The sequence below is a fragment of the Stegostoma tigrinum genome, chromosome 13 (genome assembly GCF_030684315.1).
Source record: "Stegostoma tigrinum isolate sSteTig4 chromosome 13, sSteTig4.hap1, whole genome shotgun sequence".
In the NCBI taxonomy this organism is placed as follows: Eukaryota; Metazoa; Chordata; class Chondrichthyes; order Orectolobiformes; family Stegostomatidae; genus Stegostoma; species Stegostoma tigrinum.
In genome coordinates, this window is record NC_081366.1 from 17501 (window position 1) to 44767 (window position 27267).

General features: G+C 44.7%; 1 protein-coding gene across 3 annotated transcripts in view; it reads right to left on the bottom strand.

The window, feature by feature from the left end:
- Nucleotides 1–3699: 3699 nt before the first annotated feature.
- The window catches only part of arap3 (ArfGAP with RhoGAP domain, ankyrin repeat and PH domain 3), a 350166-nt gene continuing 326598 nt past the window's right edge, over nt 3700–27267 (bottom strand). For 2 of the 3 annotated variants that reach the window (XM_059650534.1, XM_059650535.1), the window contains 3 exons: nt 12695–12832; nt 9435–9473; nt 3700–4346 (listed from right to left, as the gene is read on the bottom strand). In XM_059650534.1, the coding sequence (XP_059506517.1) occupies nt 4080–4346; nt 9435–9473; nt 12695–12832 (444 nt within the window). In that variant the 3' untranslated portion in view covers nt 3700–4079. The remainder of the gene's footprint in view (nt 4347–9434; nt 9474–12694; nt 12833–27267) is intronic. The other variant, XM_059650536.1, reaches the window with a different exon arrangement.

The window sequence follows — 27267 nt, forward strand, 5'->3', positions numbered from 1 at the left end:
CCTAGCCAGTTTTTTTTATCCATCTAGCTAGCACACCCTGGACCCCATGTGACTTTACTTTCTCCATCAGCCTACCATGGGGAATATTATCAAATTCTTTACTGAAGTCCATGTATATGACATCTACAGCCTTTCCCTCATCAATCAACTTTGTCACATCCACAAAGAATTCTATTAAGTTGGTAAGACATGACCTTCCCTGGGCAAAACCATGTTGCCTATCACGGATGAGCCCATTTTCTTCCAAATCGGAAGAGATCCTCTCCCTCAGTATCTTCCCTATCACCGGTTGATAATTACCTGGATTATCCTTGCTGCCCTTCTTCAACAAGGGGACAACATTAGCAAGTCTCCAGTCCTCCGGGACCTCACTTGTGTCTAAGGATGCTGCAAAGTTATCTGTTAAGGCCCCGGCTATTTCCTCTCTTGCTTCCCTCATAAACCTGGGATTTGTCCCATCTGGACCAGGGGACTTGTCCACCTTAATGTCTTTTAGGATGCCCAACACTTCCTCCTTCCTTATGTCAACTTGACCTATAGTAAGCAAACATCTATCCCTAACCTCAACATCTGTCATGTCCCTCTCCTTGGTGAATACCGATGCAAAATACTCGTTAAGTATGTCACCCATTTTCTCTGACTCAGCGCATAACTTTCCTTCTCTGTCCTTAAGTGGGCCAATCCTTCCTCTAGTTACCCTCTTGCTCTTTGTATATGAATAAAAGGGCTTTGGGATTTTCCTTAACCATGTTTGCCAGCAATATCTCATGTCCCCTCTTAGCCCTCTTAATCCCTCCATTCAGATTCGCTCTACATTCCCCATATTCTTGCAAAGCTTCGTCTGTCTTTAGTCGCCTCGACCTCATGTATGCTTCCTTTTTCCTCTTGGCTAGTCTCACAATTTCACCTGTCATCCATGGTTCCTTAATCTTGCCATTTCTATTCTCCATTTTCACTGGAACATGTCTCTCCTGCACGCTAATCAACCTCTCCTTAAAAGCCTCCCACATATCAAATGTGGATTTACCTTCAAACAGTTTCTCCCACTCTACATTCCCTAGATCCTGCTGAATCTTGGTATAGTTCGCCTTCCCCCAGTTTAGTACTCTTCCTTTAGGACCACTCCCATCCTTGTCCATGAGTATTGTAAAACTTACAGAATTGTGGTCACTATTTCCAAAGTAGTCCCCTACTGTAATATCAACCACCTGGGCGGGTTCATTCCCCAACACCAGGTGCAGTATGCCTCCTTCCCAAGTTGGACTACATACATACTGCTCTAGAAAACCCTCCTGGACAAACCTTATAAATTCTGCTCCATTTTAATCCCGAACACTGAGTGAATCCCAGTCAATGTTGGGAAAATTAAAATCTCCCATCACCACCACCCTGTTTCTCCTACACCTTTCCATTATCTGTTTACATATTTGTACCTCTATCTCACACTCGCTGTTGGGAGGCCCGTAGTACAGCCCCAACATTGTTACTGCATCCTTCCTATTTCTGAGATCTACCCATATTGCCTCACTGCTTGAGTCCTCCATGGGGCCCTCCTTCAGTACAGCTGTGATATCGTATTTGACCATTACTGCAACTCCTCCACCGCTTTTACCTCCCTCTCTATCCCGCCTGAACCAGTGATATCCTGGGACAACTAGTTGCCAATCATGCCCTTCCCTCAACCAAGTCTCAGTAATAGCAATAACATCATACTTCCAGGTACCGATCCAAGTCCTAAGCTCATCTGCCTTATCTACTACACTTCTCACATTAAAACAAATGCACCTCAGACCACCTGTCCCATTGTGTTCATCATCTGCTCCCCGACTACTATTCCCTTTAGTCACACTGACTCCACTATCTAGTTCCCTACAGGCTTTCGTTACTAACTCTTTTCTGTCCAATATTTGGTTCCCATCCCTCTGCCACATTAGTTTAAATCCTCCCCCACAGCATTAGCAAAAGCATCCCCAAGGACATTGGTTCCAGTCCAACCCAGGTGTAGACCATCCAATTTCTAATAGTCCCACCTTCCCCAGAACCGGTTCCAATGTCCCAAAAATCTGAACCCCTCCCTCCTACACCATCTCTCAAGCCACGCATTCATCTTGGCTATTCTTTCATTTCTGCACTGACTAGCACGTGGCACTGGTAGCAATCCTGACATTACTATGTTTGAGATCCTACTTTTTAACTTGGCTCATAAATTCCTAAATTCTGCTTGTAGGACCTCATCCTGTTTTCTACCTGTATCATTGGTGCCTATATGCACCACAACAACTGGCTGTTCACCCTCCCCCTTCAGAATGTTCTGCAGTCGATCGGAGACATCCCTGACCCGTGCACCTGGGAGGCAACATACCATTCGGGAGTCCCGTTTTTGACCAGAGAACCGCCTATCTACTCCCCTTACAATTGAATCCCCAATGACTATCGCCCTTCCACTCGCCCTTCTGTACAGCAGAGCCAGCCACGGTGCCATGAAGCTGGCTACTGCTGCCTTCCCCTGGTGAGCCATCTCCCCCAACTGTATCCAAAACGGAATATGGGAGATAAGGGAGATGACCACAGGGGACACCTGCACTGCCTTCCTGCTCTTCCTCTGCCTTTTGGTCACCCATTCACTCTCTCCCTCAGCAATCCTAATCTGCGGTGTGACCAACTTGCTAAACGTGCCATCCACAACCCCCTCAGCATCGTGGATGCTCCAAAGTGAGTCCATCCACAGCTCCAGAGCCATCATGCGGTCTAACAAGAGCTGCAGTTGGACACACTTCCTGCACGTGATGGAGTCAGGGACATCAGCCCTGTCCCTGAGCTCACATATTGAGCGGCAAATTCAAAAGGAGACAGGTTGGGATGAGTGAAGAACCAAGAAGTTGAGACAGCTGATATTACATGAACAGTTCTCACGGAAAAGATCAAAAGGGGCTAAGAGACAGGTGTCTAGGTGGAGTGAAGGAATCTGCTTGGAAGCTGTTGAAGGTCAGTAGTTTGCTGGCTGTGAAATATGCTTTGATTTTATAAACATTGTGTTAAGCACTGATGGAATCCAATGAAAGACTCCATCACAACAGGTTCGTCCAGCTGTGGACTAACAGTGAAGGAACGAGTGAAAATCTGTCATCAGGGAGGTAATGGTCTACTGGTCCTATTGCTTGGCTGTTAATGGCAAGGTAATTTTTTGGGGATCTGGGTTCAAATCCTGCCAATGGTGGGAATTTGAATTCAATAAAAAAATCTGGAATAAAGAGTCTAATGATCATGAATCCATTGTCAATGGTTGAAAAAACCCATTTGGTTCACTAATGTTCTTCAGGGAAAGGAATATGCCAACCTTAACTGGCTTGGCCTACATTTGACTCCAGATCAACCTCCTCTGGGCAATTAGGGATAGGCAATAAATGCTGGTCTAACCAATGATGCCCTCATTCTATGAATGAATGAGGATAACAAATAAGCAACTATGAGCATTGATTTCTAAAACCTACTGTAATGTGTAACTGACAGTACAAGGTTTTTCGAATTGTGATAGATTTCTCATTCGTATTTATATTGCGTCCGTAGGTATGTTAGTGGTCAGGGGCTGAATTAAAATTACTCATGTAAAACTATCATGAAACCCTCAAAAAAAATTCTGGATCTTCTTCATAGCAAGATTGTTGGCTCATGAGCAAATGAGAAAAAAAACACAGCAAAAACCATAACACATTTATTTTTATATGATACAATAAACATATTCATTGATGAACAGCCAGCGCCTGATGTCTAAATACCATCTGTTAAGGGTATCGTTTTGATTTTGTTTTCCGAATACAGCCCTTGGGTTTGTTACCTTTCCTGTTACTGCCAAATTTCAGTACATTTGATCTGTTAATTCCACGATATAAAACAGTAATTGCTGGAGAACCTCAGCAGATCTGGGCCATCTGCAGAGACAGAGAGTTAACGTTTTGAGTCTGATTTGACTCCTAATTTCCATGGCTGTGCTATTGCCATTATTGTCAGTATTACATGTCAGGAAGTAAAGGTGAGCCGAAGTACTTTACTCAGTAAATTTCTGAAGTATCCACCATTCATCACAACTTGGTAATGTCATGTTGAAGCTCATTCTTTCTGTGAATGGCAGAGCTCAGTTCCTGCAAGAATTTGTCCTGTGCTGGTAAGTTTGTAACTGAGTTTGGCTTCAGCTGTGCCACCAATACTGATGTGGTGTCCACTGGAGCGATATCCTGGTTAATCGATAACATTACATTGACATCTTGCACTTCCTCATAGACGGGTTCATTCTTAGTGTTCTTGTCTTTCTCATGCTGTTCAAACACATCATGTTGCATCTTCATCGGCTACAAGGCAGAAAAGCAATATTGATATGTAAGTAGTAATCTCAGGAAGGCACAAACTAAATACAGCTTCAAAATTTGATATTTTGAGTAAAGTTTCAAATACCTTTCTTATAAATTTAGTTTGTTGTGTACAGGCATGCAATGTCTAACATAATGCAAAGTAAAAGTGATGAGAACTTTATCATAGACTTGCTTTGAACAATTCTTAGCCATTATTGACTAGGATGCATATTGGAGGATGAAACTGTAAACAGAGGCACCTCTGACACAAACTCCTGCCTGTGATCACATATCACCAATCCATTCTACCCGGTCACTGATGACACTGATGACCCTGACTTTTTTTTTGGGAGGACGATGCAAGCACAGAATTCAAGAAGATGGACAGTGAAGTTCTTGAATGGATTAATATAGGAAGTGAGGAGGTTTTTGCGATTTTGGCAGATTTAAAAGTTACTAAATGCTAAGTCTGGATGAGTTGTATACCAGGCTGCTGTGGGAGATGAGGGAGGAAATTAAAGGACCTTGATCCAAATTTTAAGTTGTCTTTGGCCACAGGAAATTGCCAGAGGAATGGAGGACAAGTAATGTCACTCCACTTTACAAAATGAATGGTAAAGATAGAGCAGGGAATTACAGGGCATTGAACCTCACATCAGTTGTAGGGGAATTATTGGAGAAAATAGCAAAGGGGAAAACCAATGTGTGGCAAGATTTGATCAGAGATAGTCAGCACAGTTTTGTCAGAGGGAGGTCATGCCTTAAAATCTGCTAGAAATTTTTTTGTGAGGTGACCAAGTGTTTGGATAAGGATAAAAAAGTTGATGAGTTTATACCGATTTCAGCAAGGCCTTTGACAAGATCCCAGATGAGATACTGATAAAGAAGGTAAAAGCTCATGGGATCTTGGCATCTTGGTAAGTTAGATCCAAAATTAGTTTAATGACAGGAAAGCATAGCGGTAGAAACCTCTTTGCATGACTGAAGCCTGGTCTACAGTGACATACCATAGGAATCAATGCTGGATTTCTTAATGTTTGTCATATTCATTAATGATGTAGATAAGAATAAGACCGTAAGAAATAAGAATGGGAGTAGGTTGTTTGGCTCCTAGAGCCTACTCCACCATTCAGCAGGATCATAGGATCCGACATTCCTCACGCCCACTTTCTTAACCTTTGCCTGTAACCCTTATTTCCTTTATTGATCAAGCATCTATTTACCTCAGCATTAAATATACAGAAGGACTCTGCCTCTTAGCTCCCTGTCGTAAAAAGTTCCAAAAACTCACGACCAGTTGGAAGAAGAAATTCCTCCTCATTTTAGTCTTAAACTGGCACCTCTCTGTTCTGACCCTATGCCCTCTGGTCCTAGAATCTTGCATGAGAAGAAACATCCTCTCAGTTTTTACCCTGTCAAGTCTCTTAAGAATTCTATATGTTTCAATGAGATCCCCTCTCTGTTTTTCAACTCCAGTGGGTGAAAACACAACCTGTTTAACCTTTGCTCAGAAGACAATCATTCCATACCAGGGATCATCCTGGTGAACATGCTCTAAACTCTCTCAAATAAGCTGATCTCTGCCCTTAAATAAAGGGACTAAAATGGCTCACAGTACTCCAGACATGGTCTCACCAGCACCCTGTATACTTGCAGTTGGACGTTCCTACTGTTGTACTCCAACTCCTTGAAATAACTGCCTACATTCCAAATATGTTCTTGCACCTGTGTGCTAGTTTTCAGGGTTTTGTGCACAAGTAACCCCTAGACTCTTTTTGTTGGACCTTTGTGTACCCTTTCTTCACTAAAATAATATGGTATTCTTTTGTTCTCCCTTCCAAATAACAACTTCCTATTTTACCATATGATGCTCCATTTGCCAATTTTTTTGCCCCTTTTACTGAATGTGTCAAGTTTGCAGATGACACTAAGATTGGTGGAGTAGCAGATAGTGAAGGGGACTGTCGGAGAATGCAAACGAATACAGATAGATTGAAGACTTGGGTGGAGATATGGCAGAGGGAATTCAATCCAGGCAAATGCGAGGTGATGCATTTTGGAAGATCCATTTCAAGAGCAAACTATACGGTAAATAGAAAACCCCTGGGAAAATTGATGCACAGAGATCTGGGTGTTCAGGTTCATTGTTCCCTGAAGGTGGGAACGCAGGTCAATAGAGTGGTCAAGAAGGCATACAGCATGCTTTCATTCATCGGGCAGGGTATTGAGTACAAGAGTTGGCAGGTCATGTTACAGTTGTATAGGACTTTGGTTCGACCGCAGTTGGAATACTGCATATAATTCTGGTCGCCATATTACCAAAAGGATGTGGATGCTTTAGAGACAGTGCAGAGGAGATTCATCAGGATGTTGCCTGGTATGGAGGGCGCTAGCTATGAAGAGAGGTTGAGTAGATTGAGTAGAGTAGAGAGGTTGGGGGTGGGGGGAGTGTGAGACCTGATTGAGGTCTACAAAATCCTGAGAGGTATAGACAGGGTGGACAGCAAGAAGCTTTTTCCCAGAGTGGGGGCCTCAATTACTAGGGGTCACGATTTCAAGGTGAGAGGGGAAAAGTTTAAGGGAGATATGCGTGGAAAGTTCTTTACACAGAGGGTGGTGGGTGTCTGGAACACTTTGCCAGTGGAAGTGGTAGAGGTGGGCACAATAGTGTCATTTAAGATGTATCTAGACAGATATATGAATGGGCAGGGAGCAGAGGAATACAGATCCTTGGAAAATGGGTGACAGGTTTAGATAGAGGATCTGGATCGGTGCAGGCTTGGAGGGCTGAAGGGCCTGTTCCTGTGCTGTAATTTTCTTTGTTCTTTTCTCTGTTTGTCTCTGTCTCAAACTGCTTTTCCACTTACTTCTGCGTCATCTGCAAATTTAGCCACAGTAAATTTGTTTCCTTCTTCCGAGTCGTTACTATATTTTGTCAATAATTGCCATGCCAGCATTGATGTCCGTGGAACCACACTGGTCACAGATTGCCACCTGAAAAAGAACCTCTTATCCTAATCACTGGTTCCTGCCCATGAGCTGATACTCTATCCATGTCAATATATTCCCATTAACCTTTTGTGAAGTACCACATCGAATGCTTCCTGGAAGTGCAAATACAACACAGTTATTGGTTCTCCCAACTCATTCAGGTTAAGGCTTCTTCAAAAAACTCCAATTAATTAGTCAGGCGAGTCAAATAAATTAGTCAAGCACACAGACACCCACAGCTACCTGGACTACACCTCCTCTCATCCACCTTCTTGCAAGAATGCAATCCCCTGTTTCCAACTCCTCCGCCTCCACCATGTCTGCTCCCAAGATGGGGCGTTCCTCTCCCGAACATCCCCAATGTCCTCGTATTTCAAGGACAGAAGCCTGCCCCTTCAGTGGTCAAAAATGCTCTCGGCCACATGTCTTGTGTTTCCCGCACCTCAGCCCTCACATCCACTCCCCAAAATAAAAACAAAGACAGAATCCACCTTGTCCTCACATATCACCCCACCAACTTGAGGATTCAACGTATCATCCTCCACCAGTTCCACCACCTGCAATCTGACCCCACAACCAAAGGTCTATTCCCTTCCCCACCCCTATCTGCCTTCAGTTGGGACTGCTCTCTCCTCAACTCCCTTGTCTGCTCCGCACTCCCCACTAGCCACACCACCTCTGGCACCTTTCCCTGAAACCAGAGGAAGTGCGACAGCTGCCCCTACATCTCCCCCCTCACCTCCATCCAAGGAACTAAAAATACCTTTCACATCAAACAGAGGTTCACCTGCACATCCGTCAATGTGGTCTATTGCATCTACTTTTTTCAACGTGGTCTCTTCTACATTGGTGAGACAAAGTTAGAGGCTTGGAGACCACTTTATCGAGCACCTGTGCTCTGTTCACAACAAACGACAACACTTTCTGGTCACGTACCATTTCAACTCGCCCTCCCACTCCCTGGGCGACATGTCCATCCTGGGCCTCCTACAGTGCCACAATGACACCACCCGGAAACTGGAGGAGCCTTGGGAACCTACAATTCAATGATCTCAATATGGGTTTTACCAATTTCAAAATCTCCCTACTCCCACCCTCATCCCATGACCTACCCTCCCTCCCATCCCTGCCTCCTTGACTTGACACAACCTGACACAATCTGTCCATTTTCTCTCCCACCTATCAGCTCATGCCACCTAACTGATCAATCCCCACCACTACCTACCTGCACTCACATATTACTATCCCACCTACCATCCACAGCCCCACCCCTCCTCTCTATTTATTTCAGAGTTCTATTTCCGAAGAAGGGTCCCGACCAGAAACCTCACCTTTCCTGCTCCTTTGATGCTGCCTGGCCTGCCATGCTCCTCCAACTCCACACTGTATTATAGCTCAAATACTTTCTTCCTTCTGATAGTCTTTGAACTTGGGAACTTCTTCCCTCCTCATCCAAGAAATGTTTTTTGTTCGGGGTTCACATGGGTTGCTAGCTTGAGGGAGAAATATTACTTTCCATGTTCTTCTTGAACCTTATTAGAATATGTGTACCCACTTTTGAGGCTGTCCCTGAAAGTGTCAGATTTCCACAGTGCTGAAACCTGCAAGATCCAGGGTCTGTCCCCCATTCCCATTTACTCACTGATTCTCCATTTCAATCCTCAATAACAAGTATTTCAAAGCCATGTGATTAGAGATCATCCTTACTATATAAATATGTGATTTAGAAGTTTGGTAATATTGCCTCTGATACTTCTCCAATGGGCCAAATGTGATTGATCAACAATAACATAAAGGCCTCAAGTAGCTTGGGATATTGATCTTTTAAATAAAATATGCAGAAATCACTTTCACAGTATAAATTTCAAATTTCCATTAATCAAAAATGTTTTAACATCAAACAAAACAAACTAACAACTTCCAACAAATCAAAGCATAAAGCCAAAATCCAATGACATGTGCTCACCTCTATCATATCAGTATAGACCTACATGAACATATTATTATAATCATGTAACTATGCTTAAAAGTCCCTACGAGGATTTGAAACAAGTTTTGCAGCTACCTGCTGTCAGACAATAGCACAGATATACTTACAAAAAACATTGAGAGCGTTCTCCGAGCATGTAGGCGTCGCTGGAAGGAAATGTGACAAAGACAGTAAGCAAAGCAAGAAGCACAATTATGCAAAGCAGAAACTCACCAAGAAGGTCATGAACATTCAGCCTGCACATAAGAGTAACCGGTAAACAAGACACATGACCACACCATTTTCTATATGCTTTCTTGGAAAAAGACAAGATGGGATTGCATGCTTCTTTACCACATTTTTCAAGATAAAGAAGTCAGAAATTTACATAAGCCTGATGAGGCTACAAACATTTCAGCATTTGCAACTTTTATGGAGCAATTGGAGAACATTTAAAACAGACTTAATGAGAATTCAATAATGTAGTAATAATGTCCAATTCACATGCTTCAGGAGAGAGACAGCTAGAAAGGAGCTGAAGTTCTAATCTCATGTAAAGAACATGTATGTCTATAGATCAAGCCACATATAAAGCTTTATTGCAGAGATTTCCATGTGGCATAATGGTGTGTGATCATAATCTCTGATATCATACTATCTGGGATACCTCGGGCAGATCACTACCACAAAACCTTCCTTTGGTATTAGTAACAGTTACTGATATCATGCAGGGAAGGGTGCCCATACCAAATTTTCAGCAGAGGAGAGGCTCAAGCTTGCTATAGAGCAAAGATCAATTGAACTGCACTCAACACCTAGTTACAGTACACCTTGGATAGATAATGTTCTCTTGAGTCATCAGATTCAACCTAAGAGTAAATTTACATTATTACTAGCTACATGGACTTTGCACTGGAACGAATAGTCTCGTGTCTTTGTGATAAGGTGATGAGAGTCTGTGGAAAAATATCTGTGTGGATCTGCCTTTGAAATCAGACCAAAGCATCTGATTTTGAGATCTCTGTACAAATACAGGGGTTTCTGAAAAAGAAGTCCAATGGTTTTTATGGTCCAGGTCATGTAATGTTGTCACAAACAGTAGTAAAATCCTATGATGGAACAGAACACAAAACTGACACATCAGAATGTAGATTGTACATAAGCAACCATCCAACATACAAGAGTATGACACCAATACTGCAAGTCTCACACCAGACAATAGCCAGACATTTATAACACATTATACATAAGCATCCACAATGATAAACAGCTCACCAGAGACTGAAGCTACACGGCTGAGAAATTGCACGGGCCACAAATGGAATACCATGTACAGTTCTGGTCACCACACTATCGGAAGGATATGATTGCACTGAAGTGTGCAGAAGAGATTCACCAGGATGTTCCCAGAGATGAAAAGTCTCAGATATGTCAGGAGACTGGACAAGTAGGGTTTGTTCTTTTGGAGCAGAGGAGGCTGAGGAGAATCGAATTACGGTGTAAAAAGATATGAGAAGCTTAGAGAGGGGAGATTTTGAGAATCTTTTCGCCATGACAGACATGTCTAGGATTAAATGGCATCAATTTAAGGTAAGGAGTAAAAGATTTTCACCTAGAGACACGTAGAAATATGGATTGAGCTGTCTGAGAGGGTGGTAGAGGCAGGTGCTCTTTCAACATTTAAGTATCATCTGAAAAGCGCTTAAAATGCCAGGGCGCTGTAGGCTATGAACCAAGTGCAGGTAAATGAGATGAGTAGTTTGATATTTGTTAGTCGGCACAGACATGGCGGGCAAAAGGGCTTGTTCAAAGCTGTATGACTCTCGGAAAAGCAATCCTGAAGTGGTACATTTTTCCATCCCCTCCCCTGTCTGCTTTCCGGAGAGGCCACTCTCTCCGTGACTCCCTTGTTCGCTCCACACTGCCCTCCAACCCCATCACACCCGGCACCTTCCCCTGCAACCGCAGGAAATGCTACACCTGTCCCCACACCTCCTCCCTCACCCCTATCCCAGGCCCCAAGATGACATTCCACATTAAGCAGAGGTTCACCTGCACATCTGTCAATGTGGTATACTGCATCCACTGTACCCAGTGCGGCTTCCTCTACATTGGGGAAACCAAGCGGAGGCTTGGGGACCGCTTTGCAGAACACCTCCGCTCAGTTCGCAACAAACAACTGCACCTCCCAGTCGCAAACCATTTCCACTCCCCCTCCCATTCTCTAGATGACATGTCCATCATGGGCCTCCTGCACTGCCACAATGATGCCACCCGAAGGTTGCAGGAACAGCAACTCATATTCCGCCTGGGAACCCTGCAGCCATATGGTATCAATGTGGACTTCACCAGTTTCAAAATCTCCCCTTCCCCTACTGCATCCCTAAACCAGCCCAGTTTGTCCCCTCCCCCCACTGCACCACACAACCAGCCCAGCTCTTCCCCCCCACCCACTGCATCCCAAAACCAGTCCAACCTGTCTCTGCCTCCCTAACCGGTTCTTCCTCTCACCCATCCCTTCCTCCCACCCCAAGCCGCACCCCCAGCTACCTACTAACCTCATCCCACCTCCTTGACCTGTCCGTCTTCCCTGGACTGACCTATCCCCTCCCTACCTCCCCACCTATGCTCTCTCCACCTATCTTCTTTACTCTCCATCTTCGGTCCGCCTCCCCCTCTCTCCCTATTTATTCCAGTTCCCTCTCCCCATCCCCCTCTCTGATGAAGGGTCTAGGCCCGAAACGTCAGCTTTTGTGCTCCTGAGATGCTGCTTGGCCTGCTGTGTTCATCCAGCCTCACATTTTATTATCCTGAAGTGGTCCATCTTGCTTTCTACATCACTCAAACACTTGATTGTGAGGCCATACAAATAGAATAAAAAGCAGAACTGTTCATGTCAACAGCTAAATTTCTCTTCCGAAGGTATCAATAATATTATCATAATTCAATAAATGTGGATTCAAGAAATATTGAGCTTTGAATTCAACTTGGGCAGGAAAGTAACACAAACTGTATCAGATGGGCAACCTGCCTTACACATTGAATAATTAATTTTTCTGTTGACGTCAACATTAAAGAAAATATCAGAAATGTGTGAAACAGGAAAACAATGCACTTATGTTCATTTTCCCTCATGTCCAGGGTGAATTTATACAAGGTCCATTGAAAGCAGATTTGAACACAGAACACAAACTGAAAAATGATCTTCCATTGTTGTAGCATCCCTCATATCAATGTCTACCTGTTGCATTCAATAACGTCAGTGGATAAAGAATCTTAATTTCCTTTGGTGATATAGTTGGCCAGACAAGGTGCATTGGTCATGGGCTCCCTGCAGCCAACCTAATGTGCAACTGAAAACTGTTAATAGCAAAGAACCAAGTTTTACCAGTGTTTGATTTGCCGATAACATCATGGCATTGCTGTCATCCCCATGAATTGGAATGAGTGGCATAGTTCCAAATTTCTGCTTGGGTACATCTGATGATGAATGACGCCTCAGGATTGTAGGCCGTAGATCATCGTGCTGATAGGAAGGAAAGATTGCATTACACCAATGACTACAGGTCAGAAGAATTTCATTGGATGTAAGGTGCTTAGAGGTACTATACAAATGTAAATCATTTTTATTTATTTTTATTATCTGAAATGTGAATCCATTGTTCTGAACAATATTCTGTTTCTTCTGGTTGTGAAAGCAATAGTCCCTATCTTGAAGCATACATTTGTATAATTCCAATAATTGGATCTGCTTCCTCAGGGCATGCTTTCCACAAGAAATTTTTAAAAATGCACAAATATGCTCTTCCTTTTTTCCCCCTCCCTTCTTCTCTCTCCCTCTGTGGTAATTTTATCCCCCACCCATCAACCCCTTTTAACTATCTACCTAAGGAATTGAGAAGGAACCAGATGGCGAATGGGAAGCATGTGACAGCAGCTCAACGTGCTGGTTGTGTCCTGCTGTGATGGTGAATCCAGCGTGGGCCAGAGCGCCGACAGTGGATCAAGGGTGGGCCAGTGAGGCAGCCCAGAGTGGGTCACTGGCAGCAGCATAGTGAGGGGTTGAAAGCACAGAGTTGGACTGCGGCAATGGAAAGGAAGGTCAGACTCTCTTACGTTAGCTTTTTTTTAAATCGTAAATTAACACGAATGGTGCCATGTATGTACAGTAAAGGTGCACAGTTTTCACTGTATTTTTACATTTAATACATGTTACAATAAATTATTCAATTAAGAATGCAAAGACAAGAAAGTGCAAACTTTTAAAATAAGATCATCCCATTGAGTCCACTCCTGCATCTAACCATGAAATGAATCTCATCTAATCTGCTTAATTCTTGAGAAACTGTTGTTAATTTATTGCACTGGTCCCAAATTTTAGCAGCAGATCTCAGATGTTAATCTGTCAACTCAGAGAAGTAATGCCACGGAAGTGAAGTCACTGAACAAGTAAACCAGAGCCCCATGAAATCGTGGGAAAATGAACTTAAGGCCCGCTATAGCAGATGGTGAAATTTTAATACAATATTATCTGGAAATGAAAAGTAGCCTAACGGCGGCAATGGAACTGTCATTAAATACACAAGTAGCCTTTAGGGGAAAAAAAAATACACCGTTATTTGGTCTGACCTCCATGAAACTCCAGACTCACAGCAATGGTGGTTGATGCTTAACTGTCTTCTGCAATGGCTACATCAATGAGTTGTATCAAAAATCATGACAAAGTCTAAAGCTGGGGAAAATACTGGATGGGCCACATGACATCAATTTACCAGAAATGATAACCACAATACAGTAAACCATACAAAATCCTCTTTACCAACACTTGGGGCTCATGGCAAAATTAGACGAACTGTCGCACAGACTACTTAAGCAACAGTCTGAGATGTCATACTCAAGGAATCATACCACATGATATCACAGTTACCACTACCACCATCTCTGGATATGTCCCGTCCCACTGGCAGAATATACCTAGAATAAGTATGCCAGCAGAGCACTGTACAGTGTGGAGGAAATTGCCCTGGCAGCCCTTAACATCGACTCCGAACAGCATCAGATCAAGTTTGTTCACTGAGCTGGAAGGTTCGTTTTCAGACGTTTCGTCACCATTCTAGGTAACATCATCAGTGAGTGTCCGGTGAAGCGTTGAAAACGAACCTTCCAGCTCAGCGAGCAAACTTACATCCACAACCTCAACCTGAGCTACAAATCTTCTCAAAACTCGCTAGCACCTATGGGTGCAATACGCTAAAACTGGCCCGAAGATGGGAAACCAGTGCCATCCGACAGACTGCCACCCGCGAACAGCTGTGCTTCCTGCATGAATGCCTAAGGAAACAGGTACTATCTAAATGTCTCAAATACAAACCTCCTCTTAACACCCCGCTAGCCAAAAGAATAGCAGAGCAAAACGGCCGCAGAATGCTTAGAGAAATGATCAATGATGCCCACAACAGACTCCGTAAATACAACCGGGAAATTTCACGCCAAAAACTTTCCTCACTAACGCGACAGACCATGAATGGACAGACACAGTACAACAAGCCATAGACATCAGGCAGCGGCAAGCACAGAAAACGAAAAAACTAGACCTGCAGAAAAAACTAGGCAAGCTCACACAAAACAACAACACAGACAGCACAGAAGCATGGATAAAATACTTATCTGACCAACCACTAACAGACACTGAAAAAGCCATTTTAGTAAGAGGATTAAATTACAACTTCCGGGATGCGGACAAGAAAGATTTCTTAGTAGCGTTAGAAGCAACACTGAAAGACAACAAACTCACAGAAGAAACCCAGCAAACCATCAGACAGAGAGTCGCACCAACATTAAGCAGGAAAAAGGTAGGAAACACACTCAATACACAAGAAAGGAAAGCACTAAAAGGACTCAAAAAGATAAAAACACCGTTATCCTACCTGCAGACAAAGGATGCTTGACAGTCATCTTAAACAGAACAGACTAACTTGCGAAAGCAAACGCACTGCTTGCAGATACTGACACTTACCAACAGGTGGCGATAGACCCGACCCCACAACTAGAACATAGAACATAGAACATAGAACAGTACAGCACAGAACAGGCCCTTCAGCCCACAATGTTGTGCCGACCATTGATCCTCATGGATGCACCCTCAAATTTCTGTGACCATATGCATGTCCAGCAGTCTCTTAAATGACCCCAATGACCTTGCTTCCACAACTGCTGCTGGCAACGCATTCCATGCTCTCACAACTCTCTGCGTAAAGAACCTGCCTCTGACATCCCCTCTATACTTTCCACCAACCAGCTTAAAACTATGATCCCTCGTGCTAGCCATTTCTGCCCTGGGAAATAGTCTCTGGCTATCAACTCTATCTATGCCTCTCATTATCTTGTATACCTCAATTAGGTCCCCTCTCCTCCTCCTTTTCTCCAATGAAAAGAGACCGAGCTCAGTCAACCTCTCTTCATAAGATAAGCCCTCCAGTCCAGGCAGCATCCTGGTAAACCTCCTCTGAACCCTCTCCAAAGCATCCACATCTTTCCTATAATAGGGCGCCCAGAACTGGACGCAGTATTCCAAGTGCGGTCTAACCAAAGTTTTATAGAGCTGCAACAAGATCTCACGACTCTTAAACTCAATCCCCCTGTTAATGAAAGCCAAAACACCATATGCTTTCTTAACAACCCTGTCCACTTGGGTGGCCATTTTAAGGGATCTATGTATCTGCACACCAAGATCCCTCTGTTCCTCCACGCTGCCAAGAATCCTATCCTTAATCCTGTACTCAGCTTTCAAATTCGACCTTCCAAAATGCATCACCTCGCATTTATCCAGGTTGAACTCCATCTGCCACCTCTCAGCCCATCTCTGCATCCTGTCAATGTCCCGCTGCAGCCTACAACAGCCCTCTACACTGTCAACGACACCTCCGACCTTTGTGTCGTCTGCAAACTTGCTGACCCATCCTTCAATTCCCTCGTCCAAGTCATTAATAAAAATTACAAACAGTAGAGGCCCAAGGACAGAGCCCTGTGGAACCCCACTCACCACTGACTTCCAGGCAGAATATTTTCCTTCTACTACCACTCGCTGTCTTCTGTTGGCCAGCCAATTCTGTATCCAAGCAGCTAAGTTCCCCTGTATCCCATTCCTCCTGACCTTCTGAATGAGCCTTCCATGGGGAACCTTATCAAATGCCTTACTAAAGTCCATATACACCACATCCACAGCTTGACCCTCATCAACCTTACTAGTCACAACCTCAAAAAACTCGATAAGGTTTGTAAGGCATGACCTACCCCTCACAAAGCCGTGTTGACTGTATTTGATCAAGCCATGCTCTTCCAGATGGTCATAAATCTTATCCCTCAGAATCCTTTCTAACACCTTGCAGACGACAGACGTGAGACTTACCGGTCTATAATTGCCGGGGATTTCCCTATTTCCTTTCTTGAAGAGAGGAATTACATTTGCCTCTCTCCAGTCCTCAGGTACGACTCCAGTGGAGAGCGAGGATGCAAAGATCTTCGCAAGTGGCGAAGCAATTGCATTTCTCGCTTCCCAAAGCAGCCGAGGACAAATCTGATCCGGGCCTGGCGACTTGTCAATCTTAATGTTTGACAAAATTTTCAGTACATCAGCTTCCTCTATCTCTATCCATTCCAGCATGCACACCTGCTCTTCAAAGGTTTCATTCACTACACAGGTCGATTCTTTCGTAAAGACAGAAGCAAAAAACTCATTTAGGGCTTCCCCTACCTCCTCAGGCTCCACACACAAGTTCCCTATGCTATCCCTGATCGGCCCTACTCTTTCTTTGACCATTCTCTTATTCCTCACGTAAGTGTAAAATGCCTTTGTGTTTTCCCGGATTCCTTCTGCCAAGCCTTTCTCGTGCCCCCTCCTGGCTCTCCTCAGACCATTTTTGAGCTCCTTCCTTGCCTGCATGTAATCCTCTCTAGCTGAACTTGACCCTAGCTTCCTCCTCCTTATGTAAGCTACCTTCTTCCTTTTCACTAGAAGCTCCACCGCTCTCGTCATCCAAGGTTCCTTTATCTTACCCCGTCTTGCCTGTCTCAGAGGGACATATTTACTCATCACTCCCAACAACTGTTCCTTAAACCATCTCCACATGTCTATAGTTCCCTTACCATGGAACAACTGCTCCCAGTCCATGCTTCCTAACTCGTGTCTAATCGCATCATAGTTTCCTCTTCCCCAATTAAATATCCTCCCATTCTGCCTAATCCTCTCCTTCTCCATAGCTATGTAGAATGAGAGAGTGTTATGGTCACTATCACCAAAATGCTCTCCCACCACAAGATCTGATACCTGCCCCGGCTCGTTTCCGAGCACCAAGTCTAGAATGGCCTCTCCCCTCGTCGGCCTGTCAACGTACTGCGTTAGGAAACCCTCCTGAACACACCTTACAAAAACAGCTCCATTCAAATCTTCTGCTCGAAGGAGGTTCCAATCAATATTAGGAAAGTTAAAGTCACCCATTACAACAACCCTACTGCGTCCACACTTTTCCAAAATCTGTCGACCTATGCTTTCTACAATCTCCCTGCTGCTATTGGGGGGCCTGTAGTAAACCCCTAACGAGGTGACTACTCCCTTGCTGTTCCTAATTTCCACCCATACTGACTCAGTAGGCAGATCTTCCTCGACAATGGAAGCTTCTAGAGAACCAACTAGAGAACCAAATCACAGCCTTACTCAAAAAACTTCAAAAATCTGGAGAATTAAACAAGAGAGACTTCCAAAAAATGAAACCAGATGGATCCAACACACCATGCTTCTACGGACTACCAAAAATTCACAAACCAGGAGCCCCCCTCAGATCCATAGTCTCGCTACCTGGAACACCAACCTACAGATTAGCCAAAGAACTACACCAAAGACTAAAACACCTCGTAGAAGACTCACGCCACTCCATTCTCTCCAGCGAAGAATTCCTGAACACCATCAAAGACACCAAGGTAGAAGAGGATGAAATAATGGTCTCCTTTAACGTAACAGCCCTGTTCACATCCATCAACATCAACCTGGCCAAAGAAACACTGACTACGTTATTAGAAGAACCAAAGACACATACACCAGACACCACCAACCTCATCAGCAAAGACAACATCATCAAGCTAGTGGACCTATACCTTACCACCCACTTCACTTTCAATAACAAAACCTACAGACAAACCAACGGTACACCCATGGGATCTCCAATATCAGGGTTCTTAGCAGAGGCAGTAATGCAGAGACTCCAACAAACAGTTCTGCCAATCATCCAACCCAAACTTTGGGTCCGCTATGTGGATGACACCTTTGTCATCACTAAACAAAACAAATTAGAAGAAACCTTTAAGACCATCAATAATACCCTTTACTGGCATAACATTCACAAAAGAGGAGGAAAACAACAACAAACTGCCATTCCTAGACGTCACAGTAGAGCGAACAATCAATGGGGAACTTCAAACCAGCGTCTACAGGAAAACATACGGACCAAATACTGAACTACAAGAGCAACCATCCCAACACTCACAAACGAAGCTGCATTAGAACATTATTCCAACGAGCCACCACACACTGCAGCACAGAGGAACTACGCAGAGCAGAGGAAAATCACCTATACAGCGTATTCAAAAAGAATGGGTACCCAATGAACACAGTCCGCCGATTTCTCAGCAACAAACCCAAACAAACAGACAAAACGTGCCCAGAAACCATAACCACTCTCCCCTACAAAGAAGACATTTCCGAAATGACTGCCAGACTTCTCAGACCTCTTGGCATCATGGTAGCCCACAAACCTACCAACACACTAAAACAGCAGCTAATGAACTTAAAAGACCCAATACAGACAACAAGCAAAACGAACGTCATTTACAAAATACCTTGCAAGAACTGTGACAAACACTACATTGGACAAACTGGCCGAAAGCTAGCCACCAGGATACATGAATGATCACTAGCCACAAAAAGACATGACCCACTATCACTAGTAACCTTGCATACAGATGAGGAAGGACACCACTTTGATTGGGACAACACATCCATCCTAGGACAAGCCAAACAGAGACACGCACAAGAATTCCTAGAAGGATGGCATTCCAACCAAAAGTCCATCAACAAACACACTGATTTCGAGCCCATCTACCACCCTCTGAGAAAAAGATCAGGAAATGACACCACCAATGCAGGTAATGACATCATCAACCCAAGGAAATCTAAACAGATAAATAGAAAGCGGGACATAACACCAGCGCTTCATCGGAGGCTCACTGATGATGTTAGCTAGAATGGTGACGAAATGTCTGAAAACGAACCTTCCAGCTCAGCAAGCAAACTCACATCCAGAACTTCAACCTGAGCTACAAATCTTCTCAAAACTCGCTAGCATCAGATCAAGCATAGGCGAGAAAACCTTCTGCTGATTACCCAAGTCCTGTCCTCTATTGGCTGATGAATCAGTACTCATCCATGTGAATAACACTTGTGGGAAAAACTGAAGGTGGCAAGAGCACAGAATGTACTCTGGGTGAGAGATTTCAATGTCTATCACCAAGAATGGCTTGGCAGCAGCACTACTGATTGAGCAGATCAGGTCCTAATGGACATTGCTTTGGGACAGGGTCTACAGTAAGCGGTGATGGAATCAACACAAGGCTAAAATACACTTGACTTCATTCTTATCAGTGGACTTATCACAGATGCATCTGCCCAGGAAAATGTCAGCAAAAGTAACCAGCCTATATGCCTGTGAAGACAAATCCTATGTTCACCTTGAGAATATGCTCCATTATGTTGTCCGATTCTGCTCGATGCTTAAAGTGTCTGAGTTCCAACTGCTGAAGCAAATTGTCTTTACCTAAAACTAGGAAAGCACCTGAATGACAGAAGGGCAGAGGAAGCGTTTCAAAGAGTCTCTGAAAGCTTCACTCATGAAACACAATTTTGATGTCAATATATAGGAAACCTTCACTTATAAGACACTGATAAGAAACTGATCTCACATAACATAGAACATAACGGCACAGTACAGGCCCTTCGGCCCTCGATGTTGTGCCGATCTGTCATACCGATCTCAAGCCCATCTAACCTACTCTATTCCATGTACGTCCATATGCTTATCCAATGACGACTTAAATGTATCTAAAGTTGGTGAATCTATTACCGTTGCAGGCAAAGTGTTCTTTTCCCTTACTATTCTCTGAGTAAAGAAACTACCTCTGACATCTGTCCTGGATCTTTCACCCCTCAATTTAAAGCTATGCCCCCTTGTGCTCGCCATCACCATCCTAGGAAAAAGGCTCTCCCTATCCAGCCTATCTAACCCTCTGATTATTTTATATGTTTCAATTAAGTCACATCTCAACCTTCTTCTCTCGAATGAAAACAGCCTCAAGTCCCTCAGCCTTTCCTCGTAAAACCTTCCCTCCGTACCAGGCAACATCCTAGTAAATCTCCTCTGCACCCTTTCCAAAGCTTCCACATCCTTCTTATAATGCGATGACCAGAACTGTATGCACAACTCCAAGTGTGGCCGCACCAGAGTTTTGTACAGCTGCAGCATAACCTCTTGGTTCCGGAACTCGATCCCTCTATTAATAAAAGCCATAACACTGTATGCCTTCTTAACAGCCCTGTCAACCTGGGTGGCAACTTTCAAGGGTCTGTGTACATGGACACCAAGATCTCTCTGCTCATCTACACTACTAAGAATCTTACCATTAGCCCTGTACTTTGCCTTCTGGTTATTCCTACCAAAGTGCATTACCTCACATTTGTCGGCATTAAACTCCATTTGCCACCTCTCAGCCCAGCTCTGCAGCTTATCTATGCCTCTCTGCAACCTACAGCAGCCTTCGTCACTATCCACAACTCCACCGACCTTAGTGTCGTCTGCAAATTTACTAACCCATCCATCTACGCCCTCATCCAGGTCATTTGTAAAAATGACAAACAGCAGTAGACCCAACACCGACCCTTGCGGTACACCACTAGTAACTGGTCTCCAGGATGAACATTTCCCATCAACTACCACCCTCTGTCTTGTTTCAGCAAGCCAATTTCCGATCCAAACTGCTATAGAGCCCACTATCTCATTCCTCCGCATTTTGTACAATAGCCTATTGTGGGGAACCTTATCGAACGCCTTGCTGAAATCCACATACACCACATCAACCGGTTTACTCTCATCTACCTGTTTGGTCACCTTCTCAAAGAACTCAGTAAGGTTTGTGAGGCACGACCTTCCCTTCACAAAACCGTGCTGACTATCCCTAATCAATTTATTCTTTTCTAGATGATTATAAATCCTATCCCTTATAACCTTTTCCAACACTTTACCAACAACTGAAGGAAAGCTCACTGGTCTATAATTACCAGGGTTGTCTCTACTCCCCTTCTTGAACAGGGGAGCCACATTTGCTATCCTCCAGTCATCTGACACTATTCCTGTAGACAATGACGAGTTAAAGATCAATGTCAAAGGCTCGGCCATCTCCTCCCTGGCTTCCCAGGGGATCCGAGGATAAATCCCATCCAGCCCAGGGGACTTATCTATCTTCACCCTCTGTAGGATTTCTAATACCTCTTCCTTGTGAACCTCAATCCCACCTAGTCTAGTAGCCTGTGTCTCAGTATTCTTCTCGTCAACATTGTCGTTTTCTAGAGTGAATGCTGTTGAAAAATATTCATTTAGTGCTTCCCCTATCTCCTCTGACTCCACACACAACTTACCACTACTATCCTTGATTGTCCCTAATCTTACGTCCGTCATTCTTTTATTGCTTAAATACCTATTGAAAGCCTTAGGGTTTACCCTGATCCTATCCGCCAACAACTTCTCATGTCTCCTCCTGGCTCTTCTGAGCTCTCTCTTTAGGTCTTTCCTGGCTACCTCGCAGCCGTCAAGTGCCCTAACTGAGCCTCCACACCTCATCCTAACATAAGCATTCTTCTTCCTCTTGACCAGAGATTCCACCTCCTTCGTAAACCACGGCTCCCACGCTCTACAGCTTCCTCCCTGCCTGACAGGTACATACTTATCTAGGACACACAGGAGCTTTTCCTTGAATAAGCTCCACATTTCTAATGTGTCCATCCCCTGCAGTTTCCTTCCCCATCCTATGCTCCCTAAATCTTGCCTAATCTCATCGTAATTGCCTTCCCCCAGCTATAACTCTTGCCCAGTTCTATACACCTATCCCTTTCCATCACTAAAGTAAACATAACAGAATTGTGATCACTATCACCAAAGTGCTCACCTACTTCCAAATCTAACACCTGGCCAGGCTCATTACCCAGTACCAAATCTGATGTGGCTTCGTCCCTTGTTGGCCTATCTACATATTGTGTCTGGAAGCCCGCCTGCACACACTGGACAAAAACTGACCCATCTATAGTACTCGAACTATAGTGTTCCCAGTCAATATTTGGAAAGTTGAAGTCCCCCATGACAACTACCTTGTCTCTCTCACTCCTATCGAGAATCATCTTTGCTATCCTTTCCTCTACATCTCTAGAACTATTCGGAGGCCTATAGAAAACTCCCAACAGGGTGACCTCTCCTTTCCTCTTTCTAACCTCAGCCCATACTACCTCAGTTGACGAGTCCCCAAACATCCTTTCTGCAACTGCAATATTGTCCTTGGCCAACAATGCCACACCTCCCCCCCTTTTACCATCTTCTCTATTCTTACTGAAACATCTAAATCCCGGAACCTGCAACAACCATTCCTGTCCCTGCTCTATCCATGTCTCCGAAATGGCCACAACATCGAAGTCCCAGGTACTAACCCATGCTGCAAGTTCACCCACCTTATTTCGGATGCTCCTGGTGTTGAAGTAGACATAGTTCAAACCAATGTCTTGCTTGCCAGTGCCATCTTGCATCCCTGAAACTTTATTTCGTACCACCCTACTCTCAACCTTTCCTATACCCGAACTACAATTTTGGTTCCCATCCCCCTGCTGAATTAGTTTAAACCCACCGGAATAGCCTTAGCAAATGTCCCCCCCAGGATATTGGTACGCCTCTGGTTCAGGTGAAGACCACCTTGCTTGTAGAGGTCCCACCTACCCCAGAAAGAGCCCCAATTATCCAAGAATCCAAAACCCTCCCTCCTGCACCATCCCTGTAGCCACGTGTTCAACTCCTCTCTCTCCCTATTCCTCGCCTCACTAGCACGTGGCACGGGCAACAAACCAGAGACAACTCTGTTCGTCCTAGCTCCTAGCTTCCATAAGGAGATACAATTCTTTGAGAATTATCATTGACAAGAGATTGTGGTATATTTGGTATCAATAATATGAAAAAGTGAACAATCAGGTCTTGCATCAAAAATTCAGGAACGAGGCAGTAGATCAAAAAGCAGGACCTCAAAAGTTGTGTTCTCTGGATCGCTCCCATGCTAATGAGTGTAGAAATAGAAACACAGGAGGTGAGAACATGTGGCTCAAGAGTTGGTGCAAGAGGGGAGGATTTTAGATTCCTGGATCACTGGGAATGTTTTTGGGGAAGACAGGACATGTACAAACAGGATTGTCTGCACCTGATCCACGCTGGGACCAAAATCCTTACAGGTGGGTTTGCTTGTGCTGTTGAGGAGTTTAAACTAATCTAGCAGGAGGAGGAGATACACAATATTGATTAAGTGGAGACAGCACATGCTACAGCAAAGAAAGCAAGTCACAGTGAGTTCAGCTGTGTTGAGTGTTAAGAGATTAAGGCAAGGCTGAATAGTCTTTAATGCTAGGAGTCTAATAGGTAAGACTGATAAGCTAATGGTGTAGATTCACATGCAGAAGTAAAATATTGCTGTCAATACAGAAACATAGTTGAGTGAAGGGCTAGACTAAGAACTCAACATCCTGAGGTATAGGACCTTTAGGCAAGGTTGCACTGTGAATTACAGAAAATGGCACTGACACCACGTGACTCCTTCAGAGCTTCCTGCAGCAGATCTAACTAACTTTTCAATAAGCATTCTGCACTCTTAAATTCTAAATCTGTAAAAATCACTAATAATGTTCTCTTACATCTACTTTCGTCCAAGTTTTATTTTACCCTATGCTCTGGATGTTCCTTGCTTGCTGTGATCCGCCTGTACTGCTTGTAAACAAAGCTTTTCACTGTACTTAGGTACACATGGCAGTAAATACACCAAATCATGGCACCGTGGCTGGATCTGCTGTACGGAAGGGCGATAGTCATTGGGGATTCAATTGTAAGGGGAGGAGATAGGCGGTTCTGTGGTCAAAAACGGGACTCCCGAATGGTATGTTGTCTCCCAGGTGCAGGGATGTCTCCGATCGGCTGCAGAACATTCTGAAGGGGGAGGGTGAACAGCCAGTTGTCGTGGTGCATATAGGCACCAAAGATAGAGGCAGAAAATGGGATGAGATCCTACAAGCAGAATTTAGGGAGTTAGGAGCCAGGTTAAAAAGTAGGATCTCACAGGTAGTAATCTCAGGATTGCTACCAGTGCCACATGCTAGTCAGTGCAGAAATGAAAGAATAGCCAGGATGAATGTGTGGCTTGAGAGATGGTGTTGGAGGGAGGGGATCAGATTTTTGGGACATTGGAACCGGTTCTGGGGAAGGTGGGACCATTACAAATTGGACGGTCTACACCTGGGCCGGACTGGAACCAATGTCCTTGGCGGTGCTCTTGCTAATGCTGTGGGGGAGTGTTTAAACTAATGTGGCAGGGGGATGGGAACCAAATATTGGACAGAAAAGCGGTAGAAACGAAAGCCTGTAGGGAACTAGATAGTGGAGTCAGTGTGACTAAAGGGAATAGTAGTCGGGGAGCAGATGATGAACACAATGGGACAGGTGGTCTGAGGTGCATTTCTTTTAATGCGAGGAGTGTAGTAGATAAGGCAGATGGGCTTTTGGCTTGGATCGGTACCTGGAAGTATGATGTTATTGCTATTACTGAGACTTGGTTGAGGGAAGGGCATGATTGGCAACTAGTTGTCCCAGGACATCGCTGCTTCAGGTGGGATAGAGAGGGAGGTAAAAGCGGTGGAGGAGTTGCAATATTGGTCAAATACGATATCACAGCTGGACTGAAGGAGGGCCCCATGGAGGACTCAAGCAGTGAGGCAATATGGGTAGATCTCAGAAATAGGAAGGATGCAGTAACAATGTTGGGGCTGTACTACGGGCCTCCCAACAGCGAGCGTGAGATAGAGGTACAAATATGTAAACAGATAATGGAAAGGTGTAGGAGAAACAGGGTGGTGGTGATGGGAGATTTTAATTTTCCCAACATTGACTGGGATTCACTCAGTGTTAGGGGTCAAAGAACAAAGAACAAAGAAAACTACAGCAAAGGAACAGGCCCTTTGGCTCTCCAAGCCTGTGCCGACCAAGATCCTCTGTCTAACCTGTCATCTATATTCTAACGGTCTGTGTCCATTTGCTCCCTGCCCATCCATGTACCTGTCCAAATATATCTTAAAAGACGCTAACGTGTCTGCGTCTACCATCTCCGCTGGCAACGCGTTCCAGGCGTCCACCACCCTCTGTGTAAAGAACTTTCCACGCATATCTCCCTTAAACTTTCCTCCTTTCACTTTGAACTCATGACCCTGAGTCAAGATAGAGCAGAATTTCTAAGGTGTGTCTAGGAGGGTTTTCCAGAGCAGTATGTATGTAGTCCAACTCGGGAAGGGGCCATACTGGACCTGGTGTTGGGGAATGAACCCGGCCAGCTGGTTGATATTACAGTAGGGGACTACTTTGGAAATAGCGAACACAATTCCGTAAGTTTTACCATACTCATGGACAAAGATGGGAGTGGTCCGAAAGGAAGAGTTCTAACTGGGGGAAGGCCAACTATACCAAGATTCGGCAGGATCTAGGGAATATAGATTGGAAGAAACTGTTTGAAGGTAAATCCACATTTGAATGTGGGAGTGATAATGGGAACTGCAGATGCTGGAGAATCCAAGATAATAAAATGTGAAGCTGGATGAACACAGCAGGCCAAGCAGCATCTCAGGAGCACAAAAGCTGACGTTTCGGGCCTAGACCCTTCATCAGAGAGGGGGATGGGGTGAGGGTTCTGGAATAAATAGGGAGAGAGGGGGAGGTGGACCGAAGACGGAGAGAAAAGAAGATAGGTGGAGAGGAGAGTATAGATGGGGAGGTGGGGAGGGGTTAGGTCAGTCCAGGGAAGACGGACATTTCAAGGAGGTGGGATGAGGTTAGTAGGTAGGAGATGGAGGTGTGGCTCGGAGTGGGAGGAAGGGATGGGTGAGAGGAAGAACCGGTTAGGGAGGCAGAGACAGGTTGGACTGGTTTTGGGATGCAGTGGGTGGGGGGGAAGAGCTGGGCTGGTTGTGTGATGCAGTGCGGGGAGGGGACGAACTCGGCTGGTTTTGGGATGCGGTGATGGGAGGGGGAGATTTTGAAGCTGGTGAAGTCCACATTGATACCATTGGGCTGCAGGGATCCCAAGCGGAATATGAGTTCTTGTTCCTGCAACCTTCGGGTGGCATCATTGTGGAACTGCAGGAGGCCCATGATGCATCCACTGTACCCAGTGTGGCTTCCTCTACATTGGGGAAACCAAGCGGAGGCTTGGGGACCGCTTTGCAGAACACCTCCGCTCGGTTCGCAATAAACAACTGCACCTCCCAGTCGCAAACCATTTCCACACCCCCTCCCATTCTTCAGATGACATGTCCATCATGGGCCTCCTGCAGTGCCACAATGATGCCACCCGAAGTTTGCAGGAACAGCAACTCATATTGCGCTTGGGAACCCTGCAGCCCAATGGTATCAACGTGGACTTCACCAGCTTCAAAACCTCCCCTTCCCCCACCGCATCCCAAAACCAGCCCAGTTTGTCCCCTCCCCCCACTGCACCACACAACCAGCCCAGCTCTTCCCCTCCACCCACTGCATCCCAAAACCAGTCCAACCTGTCTCTGCCTCCCTAACCTGT